At 37.7% G+C, this 26,744-nt stretch overlaps 3 protein-coding genes across 3 annotated transcripts in view; 2 read left to right on the top strand and 1 right to left on the bottom strand.

Annotated features, from left to right (window-relative positions):
* Positions 1-11,439, top strand: part of LOC109048416 (regulating synaptic membrane exocytosis protein 1-like) — an 80,926-nt gene extending 69,487 nt beyond the window's left edge. The window contains exons 25-32 of the mRNA XM_042756553.1: positions 492-599; positions 696-856; positions 4,679-4,896; positions 6,727-6,877; positions 7,476-7,582; positions 8,084-8,185; positions 8,375-8,514; positions 8,727-11,439. Of these exons, the coding sequence (XP_042612487.1) occupies positions 492-599; positions 696-856; positions 4,679-4,896; positions 6,727-6,877; positions 7,476-7,582; positions 8,084-8,185; positions 8,375-8,514; positions 8,727-8,945 (1,206 nt within the window). The 3' untranslated portion in view covers positions 8,946-11,439. The remainder of the gene's footprint in view (positions 1-491; positions 600-695; positions 857-4,678; positions 4,897-6,726; positions 6,878-7,475; positions 7,583-8,083; positions 8,186-8,374; positions 8,515-8,726) is intronic.
* A 3,854-nt stretch (positions 11,440-15,293) lies between these two features.
* Positions 15,294-18,963, bottom strand: LOC122145126 (uncharacterized protein K02A2.6-like). Its single transcript, XM_042757233.1, has one exon. The coding sequence runs from the start codon at positions 18,791-18,793 to the stop codon at positions 15,314-15,316; it is 3,480 nt and encodes a 1,159-aa protein (XP_042613167.1). The 5' UTR covers positions 18,794-18,963; the 3' UTR covers positions 15,294-15,313.
* Positions 18,964-19,758: 795 nt separating this feature from the next.
* LOC109090550 (potassium voltage-gated channel subfamily KQT member 5-like) overlaps positions 19,759-26,744 on the top strand; it is an 83,582-nt gene continuing 76,596 nt past the window's right edge. Inside the window, exon 1 of the mRNA XM_042757203.1 lies at positions 19,759-20,658. Coding sequence (XP_042613137.1) covers positions 20,306-20,658 — 353 coding nt within the window. The 5' untranslated portion in view covers positions 19,759-20,305. The remainder of the gene's footprint in view (positions 20,659-26,744) is intronic.

Below are 26,744 nucleotides of genomic sequence, written 5' to 3'. Positions count from 1 at the left end.
TTATATATATATATATAGATATATATATGTATATATATGTATATATATATATAATGTAGAGATTAATATATATATATATACATTTTTTCAGTATTTTCTTATAGAAATCCAAAATCACTTTAATATGTCAACAAATTCAAACAGGAATTTTGAACCTGGCTTCATCCAATGTACAGATTTTCTGTACTGGAAAATATGCAAATATGCACATAATTCCCATTCACATATTTGAACTTTTAATAAAACTTGACTGTAATCAGTCAACTGGATAGGTATGTTGATAATCTAATATTTTTTTGTATATACTGTTGTATTTTGTTTTATTATGGTGTTTTTTAGCAGGGAGGGATGATTTTATTTTTTTTTTCAAAAAGTAGTAATGCTGGAAGAAAATAATACTGTTTTGTTCACAGGCAGAGCTGCGACTGTTGTCCAAATGTACTTATTTTTTTTTTGTTTTTTTTCTTTTTTGTGTTTTTGTGGATCTATAGGTGTGGGAGCGGGCTCGTCAGTTACAAATGAGAGTACATTCCCATCGGCCGGGCTCTTATGCCAGCTCTGGTCATGACCCAGAGGCAGAGCTCAAAAACAGGAGAGATGTGAGTGTTAAACTGCTTTTTAGGTCACCAACTCATGTGTCTGGCAGTGCTGTTATGTATGGCAGGTCGCTAACTCTTTTTTCATTGATGGTTTAGATGTATAAGGACCAGAGGAGGAGTTGTGATAACATGTCTGCGAGGTCATCAGACAGTGACATGAGCGATGCATCAGCCATCTCCCGTGCCAGCAGTGCCTCACGACTGAGTGCCACCAGCTACATGTCCGTTCAGTCTGAGAGACCGCACGGGAGAATCAGGTTAGCCTATTAAGAAACACACAGGATCCAAATGTAACACTCCGCAAGTGTAATAAACTGTTTAAAAACAGGATAACTGTAAATTGGTAGTGGCCGTTAACTTCGTTAGAAAATGCAACATAATACAAAGTCGTAAAAATGGAAAAATTTTCCTATTAAAGTCAATGTGATAAAAGAGTTTATGTAAAAGTAATTAAAAAGTAGTTACCTAAAATTAGCAATGTAAAAGATGACTACAAGTTGTTTGTTTGTTTATTTATTTATTTGAAAATTGGGGTTAAAATTTTGGATTGAATTTATACCCTGCATACCCACTAGGTATATTCAGCCTAAGTCCATGAAGATAAGACTTAGATCAGAATGAACACATACTTAATGTGTGTATAGGACATTACAGTAATAGTTTTTGCACTTTTTACTCTTTCTTTCTCTTTAGCGTTCTGCTATTTTTCCTTTCTCTAAAAAAAATATATATATTTTGTTCCTTCACCTCACAATTACATTAATGTTCACTTGCAATGCTTATTTATCTCCATTTGCAACAATCAAAATATTTCTCCCTAGTAAAATTATTCTATACAAAGCAGCAATTACTCAATTCAGGTCACAAAAAAAAAATGATGTGTGTCCTCAGGTTGTGATATTTCTATTTTTTGTTATTAGTGGTGTGTTGACATTTGCATGCACTTAACTGTCTGTCTTCTGCATGGCTTGTGACATTTTATTTCCTGCATGATTTACTTTTCTTGCTGTTATGGCTTGTGCTCTATTGCATGCATGCATATTGCTTTGGGGGTCAAAGGTCGAAGTCGTTGGAGAGTTGTAAAGGAGATGAAAAGAAGGAGAGAAGGATTTTCATGGGGGGTAAATGGAACAGACAACAGGAGGAGTCTGGGGAAAGAGACGTTTCTCTGAGGAGCTTAAACGCAGACGTCATACGGTGGCTGGAGATGTGAGGTAACATGGTCCAGCTCCCCCTGCTCAAGTCTTCACCTTAACCACCACCGAATACAAGTTTATCCTGATAATAAGGATTGTCTTATTGCTGTTGATAGCGCTGGTTATTAACATACACTTTCTGCATTGTTTTGTCATCTAATTTGCTAAAAGAACATTGCAAACAGCGCATAGAAAATTACTCAAAAAAATCTCCTCATCTTGCTGGCCGGCAGATTATCAATCATACTTCACTGGGACTGTATGATCCCAACAATACAAATTCTATTGTCGGCTCTTTAAAATGCAAAAAGCATGCCTAACCACACCGCACATCTGGACATGTGCCCAGTTCTTCTCCAACATTTGATCATCATTTGATGAATTACTCTTGCCATGACCACTAGAAAATGTACACAGACATCTCTCTTAAATAAAATTCCATTTACCACCTGCATACCATGGTTGGTAATAGTGGAAACTTACTTTTGTGAACATGGCATATTCTGTACTAATTTACATTGAAAGGAGGCAATGAGAAAAATAGCATTCCTGGCATAGAGCATACAAGGTTATGGGTTTTATTCCCGTAGAGTGCATGAATTGGTAAATAAGTATACCTTGAATGCAGTTAGGCCACTTCAGATAAAAGCATATAATGAAAAAGATAAATTACTGTACATAAATATAAATGGAAAATGGAAAAATGAATATTTAATTGTTATATTAATTATTAAATGATTAATAATTCAGTAAGCCTTGAAACTTTTTTGAATTTCAAACTTTGACTTATTGAAAAAAAAAATGAATCATTTCAATTATATAATAAACCCATAATTTGTATTACACATTCTAAGTAACTATATAATAGATATTGATAGACATAATTTAGAATATGCTCCACTAGCTTAGTCTGGTTCTTCTTGAGGCTTAACCCCCCCTCCACAACTTAAACATCTAAAATTTTAGTTTTTGTCTTTGCCACAGTTTAAGACATTATGATTTCCTTTAAAGATGCTATTACATCACATAAATTGTGAATAGTTCTGTATACAAATAAAAATTACTGTACTTGACTATAGAGGCACTAGAAAAATGTATGTCCAAAGTGGATGAGCAGAATCAATACATATCATAAACATATCAACAAATGCCTTAAATGGGTTAGAAAAACTTCACAATGATGGTAGGACTGTTTTGAGTTGGTATCTTTATTCTGACATTATTTTTGGGAATTATGAACATTCTATTGATTCTTTTCCTCTTTCTTTTCTGACATATTTGGGCTTTACTAACCAATTATATCTTCAACGTTTCTGATCAATTTGAAGCCACACAACGGTTATCAATTTGAAAGAAGTCTGCTTGGTTAACAAACAAACATAGGTATTTGACGTGAAATCATTTCGAGAATTTGCCCAGTGTGACAAACTAAAATATGTTATAAAGCTATTTTTTTATATAATTAAAATGCATGCCATTTTTCGCTATGAAATATTTGTTAACCATTAAGATGAGCAAATGAAGGCAAAATGTTGTTAAGAATAGGTAAAAACTAAAATGTTGTATTCTCTAAAATATACTGTTTTTCTATACATTCATATGAATTGTAAACTAAAATACTGAAAAAGTTTGTAAGTATTAATATGTTTATTATATATCTTCATTGTAATCTTTTTATTATTTAATATATCTTCATTTTACCAAAAAGAGGATTCAACTATTCATATCGTAATGGAATATTCTTCTCTACTGTCTTATAGTGATCCTTTACACTACATGTAGTTTGAGAGGTTCATTGTGTGTGCTGTTTGATTTTATTTGTTTGTATTCTGCTTCATTTACATGCCACTCTCTGTGTCTTTGTAAATGTGTGTCCTGTGTATTGTATTGTCTGTATCAGAGCCCTCTTTGCATGTCTCACCTCATACATCCCATGCTTGAATACTGAGTCAGCACTGGATCCTCCCAAACCAACACCCCTGTCTGCTCACCCCTCTGTCACTACCCTCGAGCCTATGGAAGAGAGACCCGCCTCCTTACTTCCTATCCCCACCCTATATCCAGCAGAGAGGGGGTTAGGGTGTGGAAATGATGGGGAGAGTGCAACTGGACAGTCCTGCAGTACCTTGAATCCGTCAGAGGGCGCAGACACACGGCAGCTCCTCCGAACCCCCAGGGGGCAGCAGAGGGCGTGGCTGCACTGTCAACATATTCTTCTGTGTCATAATATAGACAGTTCGAACAACTAAACCGAAAATGTTGCTGTTTAATTAACACAGTTCTGTTAACTCAAATGTAAATCTAGTTTTAAGAACCTCATTAAGCAAAATTACACTTTTGAGGCTTTTAATCACTATGTGTTCTCTTTAAAATGATCTATATGATAGTGTACTCCTAAACTTAATTCACTTAAGACAGACATATACTTTGAAACTGTACAGTCTACTGTATGTCTTCTAAGGAAACAGATCAAAATATTGATGTGATGTGGAGTGCCGCCCTACTTTTTCAAGTAGCAAATCAAACTGTAAAACAGGAAATAAAACTGTGCTTGTCAAATGATTTTAAGGGGACTGATTTTAACTGGTGTTGACTAGACTTGACTACTGCGGCAGTCGTGGTTCAGGCGAATTATTTTATATAGAGAAGCTGTTCATTTTATGTTCCATACTGGTTTGTGCAAAATAAATTCATTGGACAAAAACAGCTTTTATTTTGTGCTAAGATTAGAATCCGTGATGTAGTTAGTAGACTGTGTTGTTAATACACCTCAAAGAAGAATAAAGCATTTTGAATATAATTTTCAACCGTTAGTGTCTTACCTTTACATACTGTATCAACTAATTTGTTTCAACTGTTCATCTCTCTTTTACTTGCTTACAGTCATCAAGTCAGAGCCTCATCTGGCCGAAATATGCTAAAGAGCACAAGTGTTAGTGGTGACATCAACACAACGGAGCGAACGGACGGCAGCCAGTCTGATACTGCCCTGGGAACAGTCGGAACAGGAGCGAAAAAGCGTCGCTCCAGTCTCAATGCTCGATTCGTGGCTATCGTGGGAAACCGTCGCAGCCGAAGCACCTCACAGATCAGTCAAACAGGTTAGTGTCTGTAGCTACTCCTTTCTGCTGATGTAACCAAGGCCAACTGGGCATCATGTGTTATATTAATCAGTAATGCCACAGTGCATTTAAAAAACCTCATCCTGTTATTTTATTCCCTATTTAAATTTTTATGTGAATTAAAAATGAGATTTTTTTTGTGTGTGTCAAAAAATCATATTTTTTTTTGAGCATATGCTCATTGAAACAATTTGACTCTACCTTTATTTTTGTCTCCAAAAACATGCCTATACATATAATTCGCTGCATTTTCCAGCTGAAATAAACACTAGTGGTAGTAAAACACCAATAACTATTCCTTTTCAAACTAATTATGACAACAGGGGTAGATTATTGATTAAATAAGACTTATTTTCACATGGTTCCTTGCACCATACAATGTTATGACCTCACATCATTTTTTACCATTGTGAATGATTTGTAATCTAATACTTTTTCAAAAAATCAACTCGATATGTATGACTTTTCGGATGTAGTAAACTTAGCAATCAGGGACAAGTTCTGTAAAACACGTCATGATAAAAGAGCTCGAAGCCAGTTGTAATGGCATGGTTGCCTTGGCAAATGTGTTTTCATCTCTCATTGGTTGGGTTTATTGTAGGTGACACTTTCAAAAGCAATAACCAACATAAAAAAAAAAAATGTTGCCACATTCACATTCATCTGTTTTGGAAAAAATTTAACACGCTTTTATCACCACGCTTTTTATTGCACATTTCAGACTGAAAGTGTTGTGAAATGTGCAAGAAGCAATGTAATATCATTAGCAGAAATGTCAGAAAAGGCACATTTTGTCCAATGAGCCTTGGAAGCCAGTTCATATAAATGTTTTCGAGATTTCTATTTTAAGTATTTTTGCTGGACAACACAAGAGGGCACTCAGTGTTTATGGCACAGCATTTTAAGCCTACCTTTCCTGTTTCACTTATGATGAATTCAGAACTGCATACTAGCATATTAGTGTTCCTGTGGCTCAGTGGTAGAGCATTGCATGGGTTCAATTCCCAGGGAACACACATACTGGTAAAAAAATATGGTATAGCCTGAATGCACTGTAGGTCGCTTTGGATAAAAGTGTCTGCTAAATGCATAAATGTAAATGTACTACTCCTACTATTTCTGCACTATAACAATACGATGAACATACTAAGAGTAGTATGAGAGTGTGTGGTTCCGAATTCAGCATTTGTCTTGATTAGTATCTTGCTACGAGTTCAAGTTTATGCTTTAGCTATGGTTTGTCCTCATCAAACATGAACAGCGTCTTTTCAAAAGGGCACCTGTGGCCATTTTAGTGCTTTCAGATGTCAGGACTGACTCTGTATTGTTTGGTGTATTAAGATTTTTCATCAGGCGACTCTTGTCACTGCCACGGAGCTTGTTCCTTTTGAAAAAGTCTTGAAAGCACATTAGAGGAGTCTAAGACCTCCGGGGGAACTGCATTTTGTTCTCTCTGTTTTATGTAAGCAGACAAAAAGGGATTCAGGATGAGGAGACATGCCCTTGTTTTTAAGAGAGATAAAGGGGGGTGGTTAATGCACTAATACGGTTAGCGTCCATCCTGGTGGGAGCTACAAGCACTGTCAAATTATTTTGCTGTGTGCTATTAACATCAAAAAGGATGTAGTGTAGTAAAGAGATAGTGTGCAGCTTGACCAGTACTGTTTAGAGAGGTAAAACTTTATCACAGAAAATCATCTGAGAGAGAGAGATACGGATTTCTCTTTTTTTCTCTCTCTAAAATGAATGATACAAACTACTCTTGAAAGTATCTTTTCCTGATTGTTTGTGAAATCTGTTCATCTTCAGAGGCATCCAGTAAGAAGTCAAAGGGCAGTCAAGGGACGATCCAGCGCAGTCAGGAGACGGGAATGGCTGTGGAACTGCAGAGGAATATGAGCCGTCAACCCAGCCGTGAATCCAACAACGGAAGCATGAACAGCTACAACTCAGAGGGCAGGTCAGTTTCCTTGTGCTTTATTAGTAATCAAATTTGGCATACTTTTAAATATATGCAGGAATTCCTTCCATGAGAAAAAGAGTTTTTTTATTTTTTTTTTTGTATATTGCACTGCATTAGTGTTGCACTTTTCCAAACATCTGTTGCATATTCTCTAAAAAAAAAAAAAAAACATGGAAACATTTGTTCTTGTTATAATTTCATACCAGCAGCCAGTTCTTGTAATGTACATGTCTGTCCTAAAGTATGGGTAATTTGGAGCAATTTCCTGTTTCTGTATTTACAGGATCCAATATAATTTTAAATTTTTCATTTCTTTTTCTGTTCCAAAATTGCCCATCTTAAACCAAATTGTCTAGAAATAGCAGCCTCCTTAAGTGTTGTTCCTGTTACCCTGACAACCATCAGTCATGCATTACCATTATGCCTAAAAAATAATAATAATAATAATTGTATGATGCCAAGTGTTTTCTGTTCGGTTCTGTTCAGATTTTAAAAGTCAAGTAGTGTATTCCAGCCTTAAATTTCTTAATAAACTACTATAAGCCAGAAAGAACACCACCTGCAGTATTAATATATCAATGTTTGTCTTGGTCAGTCCAATCTTTCCAGCAGTTCGAGTCGAGACTCAGTTCAGTGACTTCCTGGATGGACTGGGCCCTGCTCAATTAGTTGGTCGACAAACCCTTGCCACACCAGCAATTGGTAAGATTTGTTTCTTTGTAAAATTTTTGAATTTTTTCTAAAAAATCTTTCTCACTTGTAGCATACTCTCCTTATCCTATTTGCTGTAAGTTGTTTACACATTTTAATTAATTATACATAATTATATATGCTATTGATTGTGATTAATTTAATTAATTGATTGCATATATAAATATTAGTTGAGAAAAGGCACCAATGTAATTTCAGACATTATATTAGTGAGGTAGACGAATAGAAAGAATTTAGAATTTAATTCTGATGTATTATTATTTCTGTACTTTTAATTAAACTAAATACATATAATTTACAGCCATAATTCACTTACATATTTCAGTACAAAATACAAAAAAATATAACTGCTTCTGAAAACCGCAGTATGTCAGTAAGGTTTTTTTTTTTTTTGTATGAACCATTTGAGTAAATCCATTAAGCGAATGTACCATTTAAATAAAATTGATATTTTTAGTAGTTGGTTTTACTTACATATTCTGTGTTGTCCAGGTGACATTCAGATTGGCATGGTGAATAAGAAAGGCCAGCTGGAGGTGGAGGTGATAAGAGCACGAGGTCTCATCCAAAAACCAGGGTCCAAATCACTCCCCGGTGAGTCACTTCTGCTCTATTCTGAACTCACTGCATGTGATTCAAGCTCCATACAGTATGTAGCTATCATATCACTCAGCCACCATATAACTGCATACAAAAAGCAGCCCGATTTATCAGAGCTAGTCTACTGACTAATGTCTGTATACATTGTTAATATCTGCCTAATTTGATTCATTTTTTATATAGCTCCATATGTCAAAATCTATCTTCTACACAACGGGGCGTATGTAGCTAAGAAGAAGACAAAAATTGCCCGCAAGACACTCGACCCGCTGTACCAGCAAACGCTGCAGTTTGAAGAAAGTCCACAGGGTAAAGTGTTACAAGTGAGTCATGTGGTTTATTTGTCTTTTTTTCAACATATAGTTTCAATCCAGTCAATGAAGCAGCTGAATGAGACTTCTGCGAGAAAATGTCATTGAAGTGCTGCGTGTCTAGTTTAAATGGATCACATTTGTGAGATTAGATATTATTAACTTTGATTATGTGACCTGAGAGGGCCATCCACTGATGAATCTGTTGATTTCCATCCTATTAGGTAATTGTTTGGGGAGATTATGGGCGAATGGACCACAAATCCTTCATGGGAGTTGCACAAATCCTACTAGAGGAGCTGGACCTCTCCAGCAATGTGATTGGCTGGTACAAACTTTTCCCGCCTTCTTCCCTAGTCGACCCAACTCTTGCCTCTCTAACTCGACGTGCTTCTCAGTCATCCCTGGACAATTCACCGGCACCTGCGGGGGTTCGATCGTAGTGGACTAATAATATAAAGCACAGTCTGAGAGACAACCGGACAACAATAAGAGCCAGGCAGGAAATGCGATGAAATAACACAAAGCGTTGTTAAAATCTGACAATCACTTCTGTGACATTGTTTTTGTTTTCTTCTTTGTGGGTAGCCCGTGTTCTGCCAAATTTGTTTGTCCTGAATGAAATCATTTGTTTCTCTCACTGTTTGTTGCGTGAGACTTTGGGGTGTGTACACTAGCATGTGGGAAGCACCGCTTTAGGGCGACATGGAAAGCAGGGTGATATTCAGTCAAGTCTTCATTGAAATCTACATTAGCTAGGTTTTAACAGAGCATCAGAATGTATCAACCCAAAAACAAAGGTGACCTCTGACCAAGGGATTGTGGGGCTTCAGTCGAGGCCCTGTCTAAACCCTGTCTGTACTGATAGAGAAAGGTCAGGAGCTTGAAGGATGTAGGGCGACCCCCGGGGAGGTTGTCTGGAAGGGCAGGGCCTTTCTTGGTGCCTAAACCTGGAGGACCCAAAGCCATGGTCCATTTCCTCCAAAAGTTCCTCTGTTCTCAATGTTTGTGACAGCTAACGGAGGCCGCTCTCGTCTAGAATTTGTTTTTTATTTAGCTTCTGTTTTTTAAACATCTCTAGCACGTTTTACGATAAACAAGAGGTTTGTGTTGTCCAGTGTACTGTGAAAAAGACAGGAAATGCTAAAAAAGAAATCGAAGACGACGTAGCTGGAAAAATACACATTCTTTGCACATTTTTATTTACTTTTATTAACTGAAACTTTTACTTTATCCTACAGTACGTTGCAATACATCATCTTATTCAGTGAATTGAATTCGATTTTTAGATATTTACACTTATCATTAAATGCGATTTAAGAAGTATATATTTAGTTAATGAAAAACACCATGTACCAAGATAAACTTATTTGTGTACTTGTACATTTTTCTAATTTAGGGTCTTTGGTAAAGGAAATCTATACAATTATGTTTTCATCTGTCGAGTAAATCTTGATACATAGAGTTTTTCAGACACTAAACGAACTTTTTAACTCTGTTTGATGTTTGTGTAGATGCAAACTTCTCTTTTTAGTATAGCAAAAGCCACTTTCAACTTGTACTGTACCACTCTGAGGTCACACAACTGGCCCAAGCCCTTGCACATATTTCTTTATTTTGAATGAAAAATGCATACACAAAAGCTTGATTTTTAAATTAAAAACAATCAGATTAAATAATATATAAAAAATAGAATCAAGTCAACTAGCTTGTTAATTTCATTTCCACTTTTTGTACTTTAAAGAAAACAAATTCCTCTTGTGTGTCTCTGTAAATGTTGAAGTGACCAATCTGATTTTTCCATCACAAGCATAAACACCGATCATCTATCACGCCACCCTCCAGTGAGGCGGAGCAGCATGACTCGGATCAGTTCCCAGCTGCATGCACACTTTTGTAAAACAGACTACACAAATGTTAAAAAGTAACGGAAATAGATATGTGTTAGATCAACATACTGTAGGCCAGCTTGTATGTTGCATGTACCTGTACAGTTTGCTTGTACTTGAATATAAGAGATAAACCGAGAAAAAGAAGCCATTTGCTTTCACTCAGACTTTTCAGATCAGCTAAAAACTAGTTCATGTCCTCCATCCGGTGCTGAATGTTGGAACATTTTTTTCTTTCCATTGTTTTTTTTTTTTTTTTGGATTATTGCTTTTTTGTCTTTTATATCCCTTAGGGGAAAATGTGCTGTACTGTAACACTGAACAAAAACTAACCTCCCTCATGTTTTACACATTTTACTGTATCATAATTTACCTCAAAACCACAGAAAATAACTTGTAATAAATATGTATACATCCCTTCAAGTTATTCAAGAGTTTACCAATATCAAAACAGAAATGTCAAAAATATATCATACATACATAACAATATCCATGGTAAATATAAATGTAGATGCACAGAGACGTATTAGCGCATGTGTTGTAAAAATGAGATGACCATGTGGTTAAGCCATATTTGCAAAGGGGCCAAGGCTTAATTTTGAGAACAAACATCCCAATATAAGGGACCGCTGAGCGGACACCTTTCTTATCACATGGGTCCAAATCTAGAGCTCTCTCTGTCACTTTTAGAGGGCTGATCCACTCCGCTCTAAAGCTGTAGTCAGATCATCATTTTCTCTGTGTTTTCGAGCCAAATTCTTCACCTCTGCTATCAGAAATTTTTGATTGTTTTTCTTCATGTGTTTATTTTACTTGATCAGTATTCCTGGGTAGAAGGGAAAAACAATGCTGACTGTTTACAACTTCTAGTATGTGTTCCACTGAGATTATGAAAAAGAAAAAGTATTCACTGCAACATTTCCGTTTGTATACAGGTGTGGCTCATACGATGTGTATGTTTTATATATATATAAAAAAAAGTTTTAAAAAAAAGTTCATTTTTATTATTTCCAAAATAATAAAAAAAAGTGTGTGAAAGAAATTTAAACCCGATGTTTGTTCTTTTCTTTTAAATGGAAATATTCAATTTAAATGATTTATTCATCAACAGTGATTAGACAAACAAATTTAAGCTTATATATTACCCCAGATTTGAAAAACACAAGATTAGAGTTTGAAAATAAATAAATATAATAAATAAGTAAATTACAGAGAAAGTATGGTCTTATCCAACTTACAGCAGTATTATGGGAAGCTAATGCATATGGGAGACTGGCTAATTGTCTGGCATTTTTGCTCAGTAATAGAACTGTCAGAATGCAGCTGCTACTGTGACAGAGCAAGAGGTGAGGAGACGTAGGGGAATCCGTGAAGTACAGTAAGTCTTTATTTACACCAAACCAAACCAAAGCACACATAGCAGAGGAGATAGACGAACAATACCAGACACTTGACATGGAAACACACAGGGCTTAAATTATCAAAGAAATAAACAAGACACACCTGGAACTAATGAACATAATTGACACGAGGGAGAAACTGGGTAATGGAAAGCACATGGGGGAGGAAAACACAAGACAGGGAATCCAGGACAGCCCTTGGATGTGACAGGGACATGTTGACATGTTCAGAATCTGGCATTCATTTTTATATGATTTACCTTATTTTGTAACGTGGAATGTAAACGTGTATAGGTAATTACTAGAAGAATAACAAATGGCAGTAAAAGGTTCAACTTTCCTCTACAAACCACCAGTGTGTTTGTAATTATGACAATACATAAAATATTATTTTAAGAAATAGCAGTTTATATCAAGCAGCATATCAAGCTTTTTTTTTTTTTACTACTAAAAATAACTCCGAAGCCTCGCACATTCACGTTTCAAAAGGCTGTGCCCAATCTTATGTTAAAAATACAGTGGAATGTTTTTTTGTTTGTTTGTTTTTGTAGAATTTAAATAGGTATATAACATCACAGGTGTTATTCATGGGTGGGACATGTCCCAGTCAGTTCAGGTGCCACCACTTTTTGAGAGGCACTAAGAACAACAAGGACATGTAGGACTTAGCTGTCATTCTTCATTGTTTAATTCCTATATGTAACACAAAACACTGTATCACATATTATTATATATAATGATTCTAAAATAAAATGGCTTAACGATTGGCGCTACTTTTGCATAATTTTTTTTTTTCTCCAAATGATGGGGAAAAAGCTCTAAGCAGTTTGAATTGGGTATTTGAATACAACAAAGCCACTGCTGGAAAAATATTGTAATAGCACTTTTGACTCAAAACTTTATAGTTACTGAAATATATTTATATATTTGTATCAACTTACCTAGGTCTGCTCTATTGCCATACCAATGCTGACTGAATGGTGCCATGTGAGTAATCCTTACAGTCACCAGCAGAGGGCAGACGTTTGTTAGAACCTTCTTCAGAGAATCATGAACTCAGCACTCTCAGCAACCTGGGCTTTATACTGTATATACACACACACACACACACACACACACACAAACACACACACACATATGTATATGTATATGTATATATATATATATATATGCAATGCTCAAAACGTAACCCTGCGGTCAAAAAATAATTATGCAATTATGGAGAATTTGGGTTGCCTTCGTTTTAAACCGTAAATTTTAAAGTTAATTAATAGCAAGAACTATCTTTTCATTTTATTCTAAAATCAAGAACCGTCCACGTCAGGATACAGAGATACAGGTAGCCAGACTAATGTAGTCTACTTACAATCAAAAATAATCAACAAACTCCGCCTTAAGCAAAAAATAATTATATGCAATTCACTTAACCTATATTGTCTCTGCCGTCTATTGCAATGCAACATGATTGCATGCCCAATTGCCTCGCGAGCTCACGTCACAGCAATTAGCCTGATACGTGTCCCTGTGTTCAGCCAGTGACCCCAGTGCTCCACTCATGACTGATGGCAAGTGATGGAGCGGGCTGCAGCAACAGAGGTCATGGGATGCAGAAGAGGTTTCCATTGTGGGCTTTACTGGACCATTTTCTCAAGTTTCTCACCATAAAAAAGCGCATAAGACATGAGTCTTGTTAACAGCAGTCCTGCAGCACGCAGATGGGGAAGTGTATATTTCTAATCTTAGCCCTTGATGAGTCAGAATGAATGTGAGTCTGAGGGTAATTATTCCTGTAATGTAGACGATTGGAACTCCATCGCATAGGCTACTGTTTTCATACATGCTGGATTCTGAGTCACTGAATATAAGGTTGGGAAGAAAGTGGAATGCAGCCCAACTGATATATAGCCTACGTTTTCTGAAAAAATGAAAGAAAAGTGGGGGAAAACGTACTTATTTTGAGAATTACATAAAGTGCTAAGACTGTGATGCTGATTCCTGGAACAATTTTAACTGCTTTTCGGTATTAAACAAACAAACATAAATAATCGGAACAACTGAATTTGGTTTCACTATCCTGGTAACGCTTGTTTATTGGTTAATTATTTAGTACGGAACAAATCCTGCGCGAGATGTTGCTCATTGCTGCAGCACACAAGATGCTCACTCTGATCACAAGAAGGCGCTTTGAACCGAACTGAAGAGGAAGCACAGTGAAGAACACACAGCCACCATTTCCTCTTCAGTGACAGTTGCACGGGATTCACGACGGAATCTCGCAACTTAAGTTGGTGTGACGCGCCTGTTTTGCAGTCTGTTCGATCCTTTGCCAATTTTCACGTTTTACGCGGTATTATGTTGGTCTGCAGCTGATTAGATTTATTTCTTCCTCTTGAGCATTGGTTGAGCAGTGACAGTTAAACTTAAGATCGCCTAATATGATAATCAAATAGACTCAAATTGCTCTTTTGCATTTCACTAATGTCGGAGTTCCCGAAGATATGATGAATAAGCATGTCATATATTTTTCTTCTCACAGATGGATCGTTATGATAGCAGGAGATCTACAGAGTTTAACTGTAGGGGAGGGCGAGCATGCCCACACAGAAAACACAGTGTTCGTGTGGATTTTGTTTTGGGTTGAGTCACATGGGCTGTCTGACAGTTGTGAGGCTCTGGATAATGCAATTAGAAAATGCGATAGCCTAAAAGTTTAGCAGAGACTTTATTTTAAAGGAAACTTTTACTAGAGATGGAATTCTAATAGAATCTATTGCCAATTTATTCAAAGTGCGAAATGCGAATTTCTAGATAATTCATGGGTCCATTTTGTTGAGCTCTCTCCAAATATCTTTTGAACTGTTGGGCTTTTTATAAAGTTTGTTTATTATTATTACTACTACTACTATTGTTGTTTTCCAAATGAATCCAGAAGGCGACATAAATACACTGTTGCTATGGTTACCTCCTCAAGCGAACCAGATTTCAGTGCATTTAGCAAAAAAATTAATGTTTTATGAAAACGCAGAATGTCCCTTATGTATAATAATAAAAAAGTGTAAGACTCCCATCCAACAATTCGATTTGACATCATTTGAGAGGTTAAAGTACAGCTCCTCTTAATACAAACCGGAATTATTATTTATTTATTTATTTATTTTTTTACGCCATGATTCCTGAAAGGAAACCTTGGGTTGTTGTAATAACTTGAGAGAGACAGATCTGGTCAAGATGAGGAAATTTACTCAGGAGGAACCAGCAGCAAACAATACACACCCACATGTCACAGGATCACAGGTGGATTAAATCTACCACTAACATCTTCTTCTTTGCTGTATTTAAACCAAGTCAAACGGCAATAGATTGCCCCCTACAGGTCAATCAACCATAGCTCAGTCTATAACATCTCCTTCCCCCCCAAGTGTACAATATTTCTTCATAAATCACAATACCACAATCATGTTACAATATAATTCAAAAAAAAAATACTTTTTTCAATCTTTTCTTTTTTTTTTTTTTTTTTTTTTACTTCAGTTCATAATCTTTTAAATGACCAGGCACTTTCCTGGTTCTCTGTGACCGTCTCACAACAGGGCTACAGGATTGTGTCAGTAATTCAGTGGTTATCTCACCAGGTTGAGCAGACTCCCCAATTACTTCAAGGGGATTAGTCTCACTAGAAATGTCCTCAGTTTCTTTTTCATCAGTCTCTTTAGCCACTACAGGAGCTGAGTTATCAGAAAAGTCCAAATCAGGATATTTATGGTCCATAACCTCCTCTGAAAGGTTCACAAGCAATTTCTGTCCGGCATGAATTTGATCCACATGTCTTCGGACCACTCTCCCATCACCCAACATCACTTTATAAGAAAGTGGTCCAGTCACCGTCTCAATATGCCCCGGAATCCATTTCGGTCCATAAGTAAAATTCCGAACAAGTACTGGATCTCCAACACCCAAGCTACGTGCATGGGTCTTTTTGTCATGATGGACTCTTTGCTTTTGTTGTTGTTCCTGAATCTTCCCAGTTAAATCGGGATGTATAAAGTCCAAAGAACATCGCAATTTCCGTCCATGCAACAGTTCAGCTGGAGAAAGTCCTGTGGTAGTCTGAGGAGTAATCCTGTAACTGAATAACACTCGAGCCAATTTAGTTGCCATTGTTCCTTCAGCACATTTTTTTAACATGCCTTTAACAATTTGTACAGCCCGTTCTACTAACCCATTACTGGAAGCATGATAGGGTGCAGAAGTAACATGTCGTACTCCATTTTTTTTCAGGAACTCTTTGAATTCAGCACTCACAAAGCAAGTAGCATTATCTGATACAATTAGTTCAGGTAGTCCATGGTTACTGAAGCTAGTACGCAAACATTCAATGGTTGCAGCAGATGTAGCGGAGTTCACAGGATACCCATCTATCCATTTTGAATGTGCATCAATCAAGATCAAGAACATTTTTCCCATGAAGGGTCCTGCATAATCCACATGCAATCTTTGCCATGGTTTTTCTGGCCAATTCCAAGGATGAAGTGGAGCTACAGCAGGAACGTTTCTATGTTCTTGACAGATTCGACAGGTTTTAACTAACCTTTCCACATCCTGGTCCATCTTGGGCCACCACACATAACTTCGGGCTAAAGCTTTCATCCTAGACACTCCGGGGTGACACTGATGCAGCTGGTTCAGGACTTCTGATCTACCCGCACTGGGAATGATTACGCGAGCCCCCCAAAGCACACAACCATCCTGTACACTTAATTCATCTTTTCTTGATGTGAATGGGTCAAACTCTGCTCCTATTAATTCCTGCAGCAATCCTCGTTGCACCATTTCTCTCACTCTGGATAATACCGGATCTGTTTGTGTCCAACTTCTCACCTGTTCTGCTGTAATCAAGGTTATGTCTGCATTCTCCAGCATTAGTACTCTTTCCTCCTGCTCAGGGACAGATTCAGTTGGCAAGGGTAACCGACTTAGAGCATCTGCATTTGCCTGATCCTTGCCAGGTTTGTAGATAATGTTGTATTCATATGCTCTTAATGTCACAGCCCATCGCTGGATCCTAGGAGATGACATTTGGGGAACAGATTTTAACTCGTTAAACAAAGACAACAAGGGTTTATGATCTGTAACGATGGTAAACTTCCGACCATACAAATACTTATGGAAGCGTTGTAAGCCAAACATTACAGCCAATCCTTCCTTGTCCAACTGCGAATAATTCCGCTCAGCTTGATTCAATGTCCGTGACATAAATCCAATGGGTCTTTCACTGCCATCTGGCATCTTATGAGAAAGAACTGCACCTAAGCCATAAGGAGAAGCATCACATGATAAAATCACATCCTTCTGGGGGTCATAATGGACCAGAACCTTTACTGATTGGAGCATTTTTTTAGACTGAACAAAGGCAGCTTCTTGTTCTCCACCCCAGTGCCATTTTGCATCCTTCCGCAGCATCTTGTGCACTGGGGCTAAAACAGTAGACAAGTTGGGCAAAAATTTGTTATAGTAGTTTAACAGTCCCAAATAGGCCTTCAACTCAGTCACAGTCTTTGGCGAGGGAGCATTTTGAATAGCATTCACTTTTTCGGGTACTGGGTGTAGGCCAGTCTCATCGACTTTATGACCCAAGAACATTACCTCTTTTTCCATGAAAGTACATTTACTCCGTTTCAAACGCAGTCCTGCTTCCTGCAACCTTTCCAATACCCTGGCCAGCATTTGGAGATGCTCGCCATCATTGCGACCGGTCACCAAGATGTCATCCAGGAAAACTGCCACATAAGGAAGACCTTGCAGTACTCCCTCAATGGTCCTTTGGAAGATAGCAGGACTAGAAGAAACTCCAAAGGGTAACACACGGTAAGTAAACAGCCCCTTATGGGTATTCACTGTGACATATTTCTTAGACTCTGCATCTAATGCAATCTGATGGTAAGCATGACTCATATCCAGGTTGGTGAACTTCTGCCCTCCTGACAATGTTGCAAACAGATCATCTAATCGAGGAATGGGGTACTGTTCCAACTTTGAAACTCGATTTACTGTTAGCTTGTAATCACCACACAGTCGTACTGTATTATCAGGCTTTAAAACTGGCACTACAGGTGCAGCCCATTCAGAATGTTTAACAGGTTCTATGATGTTTTCTCTTAACAGGCGCTCTATTTCAACTTCTACCTTCGCTTTCATTGCATAAGGGACTGGTCTGGCTTTGAAAAATCTGGGAATGGCTTCTTTGTCGACATAAATCTTTGCTGGTGGACCTTTCAATTCACCCAACTCCTCTTTGAACAATTCTGCATGTTTACTGAGTAAGTCAGGCAAGGTTAAATTTTCAACCCCTTGAATCTTGTGTATGGCCTCCCATTTCATGCCCAGTTCCTTGATCCACCCTCTGCCCAATAAATTAGGTCCTGTTCCAGGCACTACCACTACTGGCAATTCCTTCACTGTTCCCTTGTGTCTGACAACCACTTGCGCAGAACCCAACACTGGTAAGGCTTGGCCAGTATAAGTTTTTAACTTCAAAGAACAGGTCTTTAATTCTGGATTTTTATGTTCTTCCCACAATTTGGAAAAATTTGACCCATTCATTACAGTCACACCACAGCCTGTATCCACTTCAAAAGGTATGTTTGAATCATTTACAGCCAATGTGATAGTCAGAGGAGCAACCTTAGGAATCTCTGTCTCCTTCAAACTGTACACTGTAAAAATACCTTCTTCATCAGATTCACTTTTTTCATCTCTGCTGACATAATGTGATCTCTGTCCGCCTCTGGCCGCAACTTGCTTGCGTCTTTCTCCCCCTTGAAAGGTTGTTTCTCTGATGGAACTTTTTGATCTACATACTTTCATTATATGTCCTTGTTTCCCACATTTGTGACATTTCTCTGAAATAAATCTACACTCATTGGCTAAATGTTGCAAATTCCCACATCTGTAACATGCTCTACCTTGACTATCTTGTTTTACTGACATTTTATGCACTCTCATTGAAACAGATGTTTCTGAACTTTGAGCTTGCAAATCCTTTACATCTTTATTGGCTGTTTCCAATGCTTGAGCTATTTTCAACGCCTTCTCAAATGTTAACTCTGATTCTGCCAGCAGTCTACGTTGAATACGGTCATCATTTATTCCACATACCAGTCTATCCCGCAGCATCTCTGTCAATTTTTCTCCATAATTACAGTCATGAGCCAATTTCCTTAATACTGCCACATACTCAAGAACACTTTCCCCCTCTTCTCTTGATCTTGAATTGAATTTAAAACGTTGGACAATCTCACTGGGTTTTGGATTAAAATGCTCTTTCAATAACTCCACTAATTCTCCAAAAGTCTTTGTTCCTGGTTTCACTGGACTCAATAAATTCCTCAGTAGACTGTATGTTTGACTTCCTGCCGTGCTTAACAGTATAGCTTTTTGCTTGGCTGCTTCTTGTAATCTCATTTGCCTCGAAGAAATGTTTCAAGATTTCACAATACTCTTTCCCAAGACTGCGATTGCCTATCAAATGGTGTGACTGTTCCTACCATGTTGGCCATCTTCTTTTCGAAAGCTCCCACTTGTATGGATCCAGCTTTTTTCACCTTTTCAAAACTTCCTTTTCATTGCTTTCATCCTCGTCGCCAAAATGTAATAACTTGAGAGAGACAGATCTGGTCAAGATGAGGAAATTTACTCAGGAGGAACCAGCAGCAAACAATACACACACACATGTCACAGGATCACAGGTGGATTAAATCTACCACTAACATCTTCTTCTTTGCTGTATTTAAACCAAGTCAAACGGCAATAGATTGCCCCCTACAGGTCAATCAACCATAGCTCAGTCTATAACAGTTGTGTCACAGGGGAACCGCAATCTATCAGTTTAACTTTAGGAACTATGATTTCAAGAACGAGTTGTTATGCAAATAAATATTTTACTATGTAAACACGTGCATGAGCCTACAACCGTGCGCGTACCAGCCGAAGAAACGACAAAGACAATGACACAGAACTTCTCATGTCTACGTCACTATTTATTGAATTATAACCAGAAATGTGATACTACTGCAGACGTCGGAGACGATAGCGGGTGCTGACTGGGATCATTTACAGGAATCTTACGGAAACGCTTTATGTGTGTTACAGCACGAGCACGCAGAATGACACAGTTGATTTCCTGTGCGCAAGTAACGGTGCGAGTGGAACGACATCAAAAGCGCGCGCTGGAGTAACACGAGCTGTACAAGTACGACGCTGCAGTCAGATAAAGTCACTTTGACGGCCTCTTCTCGTGGGTCAGCGCCAGCAGTGACTTATACACCTCCCATTTACTGAAGTGTGTCCACACCAGGAGCGAAGAAAGTGGCGTTCGCGCGTCACGGCCGGAGGTAGATTGTATATTTTGAGTCTTTTTAACATTTCGCGTTGGTAATTTATTGGCTCTCCCGTCGCGTCTATCAGAGACATAACAATACGCATGCCACGCGTATTTGGGTCCGCGTTGGTGATGCCATGCCCCGTAACCACAGCGGAGATGAGGCCGGATCTGGCCTCTGGATGAACACCTCTCCGAGGCACCACGCCGAAAGTTACGGATTGCATAATGTGGAATGTGGTAATAGGATGAAGAACAATTGTTCACGGCCGGCGGACGGACTGTTGTCCGCATCTCATGCCGGCGCAGGTGCATCAGGCGCGGAAAGAGACCAGGGGAAGCAGGGCGCTCGGCTGAGTCTGCTCGGGAAGCCTCTGGTGTACGGCGCGCAAAGCGGCCGGAGAAACGCGCGCTACCGGAGGATTCAGAACTACCTGTACAACGTGCTGGAGAGACCAAGATCCTGGGCTTTTATCTACCACGCCTTTGTGTAAGTGCCGCGTTTATACATTCACTGCGTGCTTATGTGATAATGAAAGCGTTGCACAGTTTCTCAAAGTTTTTTAGCTAGAAAACGTGTACCTGTTGCTTTGAAGCTTATACTGTCGCCTCGTATAAATGGAAACATCCCTGATGTGGAATATTGGCGTTTAAAGCGAAGTATAAAAGCCTATGTATGTTTCATTTACATCCAAAATCTAAAGAACTAGATATGGAATGAAATAGCAAATTATATTATTTTAGGCTGACTGTGATTTTCGCCTTTAGTTTTCTGAGAGTAATGATAACAGCAGAGCGTTCAATTGACAGATTACACTCAAAACAACACAGCATCAAGAGGATCGTCTTGTTCTTTTGGGATTTGGTCTTGAATTTTCAGTCAATGCAGGAATTGTTGTGGAGTGAAAGGACCTGACATGCTAAATATTCGTTCAGAATATGTCTGATTGTTTGATTAGTATGCACTCTCAGGATGGGGAAGCCCTGAAAGACCTCAGGAGATTCTCATTTGTCTTAAACTGTCTACCATGAACACACAGCTGGCACAAACAGAGACACAAATAGGAACAATGGATGAGAAATTATTTTTTTTTTTTACTTTTGTAATGTAGCAATAAACCCATGACTGACTTCCATTACTGTAACACAAAGGGTGAAGTTTTGCAGGATGGCCTGGTTGCTTTTTTCCAGTCAGTTACAATGAATTGGGGACTGGAGCTTCTAGTATCATGAAAGCAGTCCTGTTTGTTATATTCCAAGTCATCGTTCATGAAACAGGCTAATTTAGTACACAAGTTTAATTTTTGGACCATTCCTCACTCAAATCTTTCAGGTGTTACTTCAGAAGACTTGAAATGTCAAAACAGGTCATCTTGAAGTGATGATCTTTATTTGAATTTAGTCAGTTATTTAGTTTATCTGTTTTTTTTCTTCTTCTTTTTTTCATTTATGATTTTGCATCTTCTTTTCTGTCAGGCAAAAATAGATGAGAAGAGACCCAGGCTAATCTTGGGTCCATGCACAGCCTGCTGAAAGACAAGGACAGGCTTCAACACCTGCACATGTTATCTAACACTCTCTTATTGTAATTTCTTCAATGCTTTGTTTATCTTTGCAGTTGCTTATAAATTCTCCCATGAAATGTTCAACAAGATGATTTAATTTCCCTTATAGACATGCATTGTTTGTCCTCAGGCAATCCTTTTGTAAGGTTGAGGAGTTGAGACATGTTATGTTTTCTCTGGTTTGTTGTTGTATGTTCCACAAGGATTAGTCTCAATACAATTCATTCCTCACCAAGAGTTCTTTGCAAGCCCAAACACTGCGTTCTTCAGATAATGAGCATAATAAGGAAGAGTGTTGTTGTGTTATGTCTATGAAAGAGATACGTCTTTTGCCAAAAAAAAAGGGTCATTACTGTTTGCGCTAAGGATTAATATATTGGTCTACATCATGAATATTTGGAGTATTATTAATTATTGTTAAACAGACATTCTATAATTATTATTATGCAGATATTTTAGTATCTTATGATTATTTTCTGTCAGATCTATTACATAAATGGTTCACAAAAACAGCTGAAGTTGGTTCAGATAGTGAGAATTGTTTCATTGTAATACTACATTGTTGTTTTCATTTCACCTTAAATGGAAAAATGTAGAAGTCATTTTATTGCCAAACTTTACGCAAGCTCTGTCACATAAATACAGCTTTGGAGATAGATTCTTAATGAAACCAAGCTTCCCAGCATTGTCAACTTCCACTTCCTTCTGCCCTGATGCTTTTCAGCAGATGCTGGCCTTGAAGCCCCATAAAAGTGTGACACTTGAAGGTGATTGACAGCTGCTGGAGGAGAAAGAGTCAGCAGGCACATGAAGGGAAAGTGACACAGGCCATGTTGCCCCTGTTTGTGTCAGTCAGGCAAAGAGCAGAGCCTTTTATCTGATGGGCTTTTAAAAATGGTGCTTATTATTTCATTAAATTTGATAGAACATTATTCTCCTTTTTATAATTTTCGGTTCCTTTTAATGTGCATTAGCTGATGTGCGGCATTGTTCTGCATTTGGCTTGTATCTTGAGTGGCACCAGGTTTTTTCCCATTTGTTGGAGACCATAAGACTTCACTCTTGCACTGCACTAGTGGATCTTCGAGACATTTAAGAATTTAAATTAAGTCGAAGAGACACAGGAGTGTGAGGTCTACCACGATCATATCTGAGGAAGAATTGTCATTCACCTTTTAGTGGCTATGTTGCCCCTATTTTTGGTTTAACATCTTACCATACTCTTCCCACACACATCTTACATCTTACCATACTCTTCCCACACACACTCTTACACACACATATACCACACATTTACTCAGATTCAGATCACTGCAACATCCATTTCTCTGCACAGCTGTTTTTCAAGTAAGGTAATGTAAACATAAAGACATACTTCACCCAAGCAATAAACATAAAAGAAGATATGCTTTTGCTTATACTATGAAAGGGTCCAAAACAACAATGAACCCCAGTGAAATTCATTTTATGGACTAAAGACATTTTTCTATTTTTTCTTTTTTTTAATTTTTATTATCTTTTAAAGTCAACATGAATTGCAATTTGAAATGTGAAAGTGTCTTTAGTGGGTTCTCTTTTTTTCTAACACACAGGAAAGAGAGCACCAGACAGTAAAACTCATAGTGCAAAAGCTGCAAGTGGTAGAGAAGATTTAGTGAGGTTAGTGAAAGTCAAGGTATTCTGGTCATCAGACTTTCAGTTTCAAATTGAACAGTGGCTGACACTGTTGACAGAACACATTGACAGACATTTTAGAAGGTTTTAGGTTTTAGAAGACGCTCTCTGTAATTTCTTACAAACAGACACATCCCCCCATACACACTCATCTCACACACCACCAGAGACAGGAAGCTGCCGGTCACATTGTGAAACCGCTCTCTGCTGCTTGAGAACTTGCAGAAACAACTCTACCGATATTCATTTAGATAAAAGTCAAACCGTACTTCTTCTTATGAGGAACTTCCTGTTAGTAAGCAAACACAGTCACACTGAGTTGCCTCTGTGTTTATAAAGATCATGTAAATGATAGATTAGTAAAAAAAATATTTCTGGACTTTCTGTGTTCTCCGCTGGGCTGTCCCCACTTGTTGATTTATTAACCACAATGAAACCCTCATGAACCTGAAGGTGTAGGTGGTATTTGAGCTGAGAAGAGGAACAGTCCGCATTTTGGTAACAGGTACTTTCAAAACAGCTGAAGTTAGTTCAGATGAATCATAATGCATAGTGCAAATATTGTTCTCTTTGTCAGTATGTCTCTGTCTATTGACATATACAAATATGAAATATAGGGGCAGATGAAGAATACTGACTTAATCCAGGGTCTACTGATTTGATAGGTGTTATGTTGAGTCTATTACTGACAGGTCAGTTTTAAAAAAGGAATAGTCTCAGTTCATGTTTCTCAGTTCCATTGTTGAGTAAAGTAAAAAAAAAAAAGCCCTGTTTTATTGGAAAAAATAGGGTGCTTGCATGTTTCATTACACTTGTAAACAGTAAAATGTCCAATGAGTGGTGCTTAAAGCATGTTCAATTTTCTCTGGAACAGATTAATGTGATTCTATGAATTTGAATTTAATTTTTTTTTATGTTGGCTGTTATATGTATTGTGGCAGTTTAGAATTGAAATGGCCAGTGAACCTAAAAGGTTAATCGCATTTAAAAAAAAATTCCACCTACCCTAACCTCACCAATAATGTTAACAAAGGCAAATGTGAGATAATAACTCATTTGCTAAAGCAACCAAGCCAATTTAGCTCGCTTCTACAAGTCTTTGAGCTCTTTTATCAGGATTCATATTTTACTGGACTCACACCTGAGCGCTCCACATCACACCATATCGCTGTACCAAGTGAGCTACTGAGCAAGTTTACTATGTCAAAAAAGCCATGCATAAGGAACTTTTTGTAATTGTGTAATGCAGATGTCAAAATGTATTCATTTACAAATCATGTGCTATCGTGTTTTGGTTAACAATTTACAATAAGGTTCCAGTAGTTTATGTTAATGATAATGTATTAACTAACATGAACAAACAATGAACAATATATTTATTACAGTATTTATTAATATTTGTTAATGTTAGTTAATGAAAATACATTCGTTCATTGTTAGTTCATTAATTCACAGTGCATTATTCTAGGGGGGAAGTCGTGGCCTAGTGGTTAGAGAGTTTGACTCCTAACCCTAAGGTTGTGGGTTTGAGTCTCGACTGAGGTGCCCTTGAGCAAGGCACCAAACCCCCAACTGCTCCCCGGCGCTGCGGCATAAATGGCTGCCCACTTCTCCGGGTGTGTGTTCACGGTGTGTGTGTGTTCACTGCTGTGTGTGATGGGTTAAATGCAGAGCATGAATTCTGAGTATGGGTCACCATACTTGGCTGTTTGTCACGTCACTTTTTTTAACTAATGTTAACAAGCACAACATTAGATTTTAGTAATGCATTAGTAAATGTTGAAATTAACATTAGCTAAGATTAATAAATGTTGTAGAAGTAGGCCTATTGTTCATGCTTAATTCATTTTAACTAATTAACTATTGTTAACTAATGAACCTTATTGTAATGTGTTACCGTGTTTTGAGGTCATAACATATTATTGTGTAAGGAACCACATGAGAATTCTTTATTGAAGATGCTGTATGTAATTTTTTGACCGTACTAAAGCATAAACATACCATAATATGTTTCCAAATATTTGGGAAACATGCTAAGTTCACATACTTGTTTCTTTGAGAAACAATGCTACAGCCAGTTCCTTTGCTTTGAAATGTGAGTTCCTTGTCAGAATGTCTGTTTTTGTTTTATTCTGTGTGATTCCACCCACTGGAAGTTTACCCAATAGTATTTAGACTCCCCGGGATGCCAACTGGCAGAAAACACTACGTGTTGCAGCCATGGAAACCAGCAAATAAACAAATGTCAGAGATCGCAGATTCTACCCGACTTAAAAACCTTGAATCTAACTAAAAAGCTCTATGACAAGAGGAATATAAAACGCAGATAAATCAACTCATCAACTTACGGGGTCCACGAGCGTCAAGTCTGAGAAGAAGGGGGCCATGAGAATCATCGCTCTCCAGTATTTTGAATTTGGACTGCAGTACCTATTTCAACCGGTAGCTGTCAATATTTCATACTGCACCTTTATCTGAAAATTATTTTGTTTTTGTAAAAAGGAATAAACGCTGTTGGTGTTTTACTGCCGCTAGTATTCATTCCAGCTGGAAACTGCAGTGAATTGTATGTTTGCATTTAGGTGCGTTTTTGGAGTTTTGCAAAAATGTAGGTAGAGGCACATTTATTTCAGTGAGCATGTGTTGGGAAAAACAATATGGTTGTTTGAATAACAAAAAGAGGAATGAAGGTCAGTATTTTTTATTCCACTCTCATCCAATCAAACAATTCTCATGTGGTACAGGGTTTGTTCAAAAAATGTCTAAGCAGTCCAAGCCTATTCGACAGGACTGTCTGACCGGACTGTCCCTATTCTTAAAGACCTGTCCCCGGCTGAAACTCTCTGTGAAAATGTCCCCTGTTTTTCTGTGCTCAAGACAGCCCACAGTTAAATAACACCTAGTGTGCTAGATATGGCACATGCTTGTTTAAAACATTATATCATTGCATACAGTGTGTCAATGTCATATTAGATATTTCATTTTTGATATTGAATTCATATTTACACACACACACACACAAACACACACACACACACACACACACACACACACACACACACACACACACACACACACACACACACAAAGACCCATACACTGTTGGGTTTTAATTTTTTATGGGGAAAACAAATATATAATTTAGATTTTTTGTTTTTGTTTTGTTTCAGCCTTCAGATTTGAAGCATGCGATTGAACAAATTCTTGTGTGTGTGTCTGTGTATTGGGTGTGAGTGTGAAATAAAAGACAGAGAGGGCAACTTGTTTGCATGTTTTCAAATGAAAGAACCTCTCTTACCAGCTTCGGCTTGTCGTTTCCACAAGGTCCAATCCAACC

This window comes from Cyprinus carpio, chromosome A1 (assembly GCF_018340385.1).
Source record: "Cyprinus carpio isolate SPL01 chromosome A1, ASM1834038v1, whole genome shotgun sequence".
NCBI lineage: Eukaryota > Metazoa > Chordata > Actinopteri > Cypriniformes > Cyprinidae > Cyprinus > Cyprinus carpio.
This window is presented reverse-complemented; position numbering and strand designations above follow the sequence as displayed.

Coding starts and splice junctions, on each gene's coding strand:
- LOC122145126 (XM_042757233.1), bottom strand. CDS start 18,793: ATGAGAGTGCATAAAATGTCAGTAAAACAAGATAGTCAAGGTAGAGCA.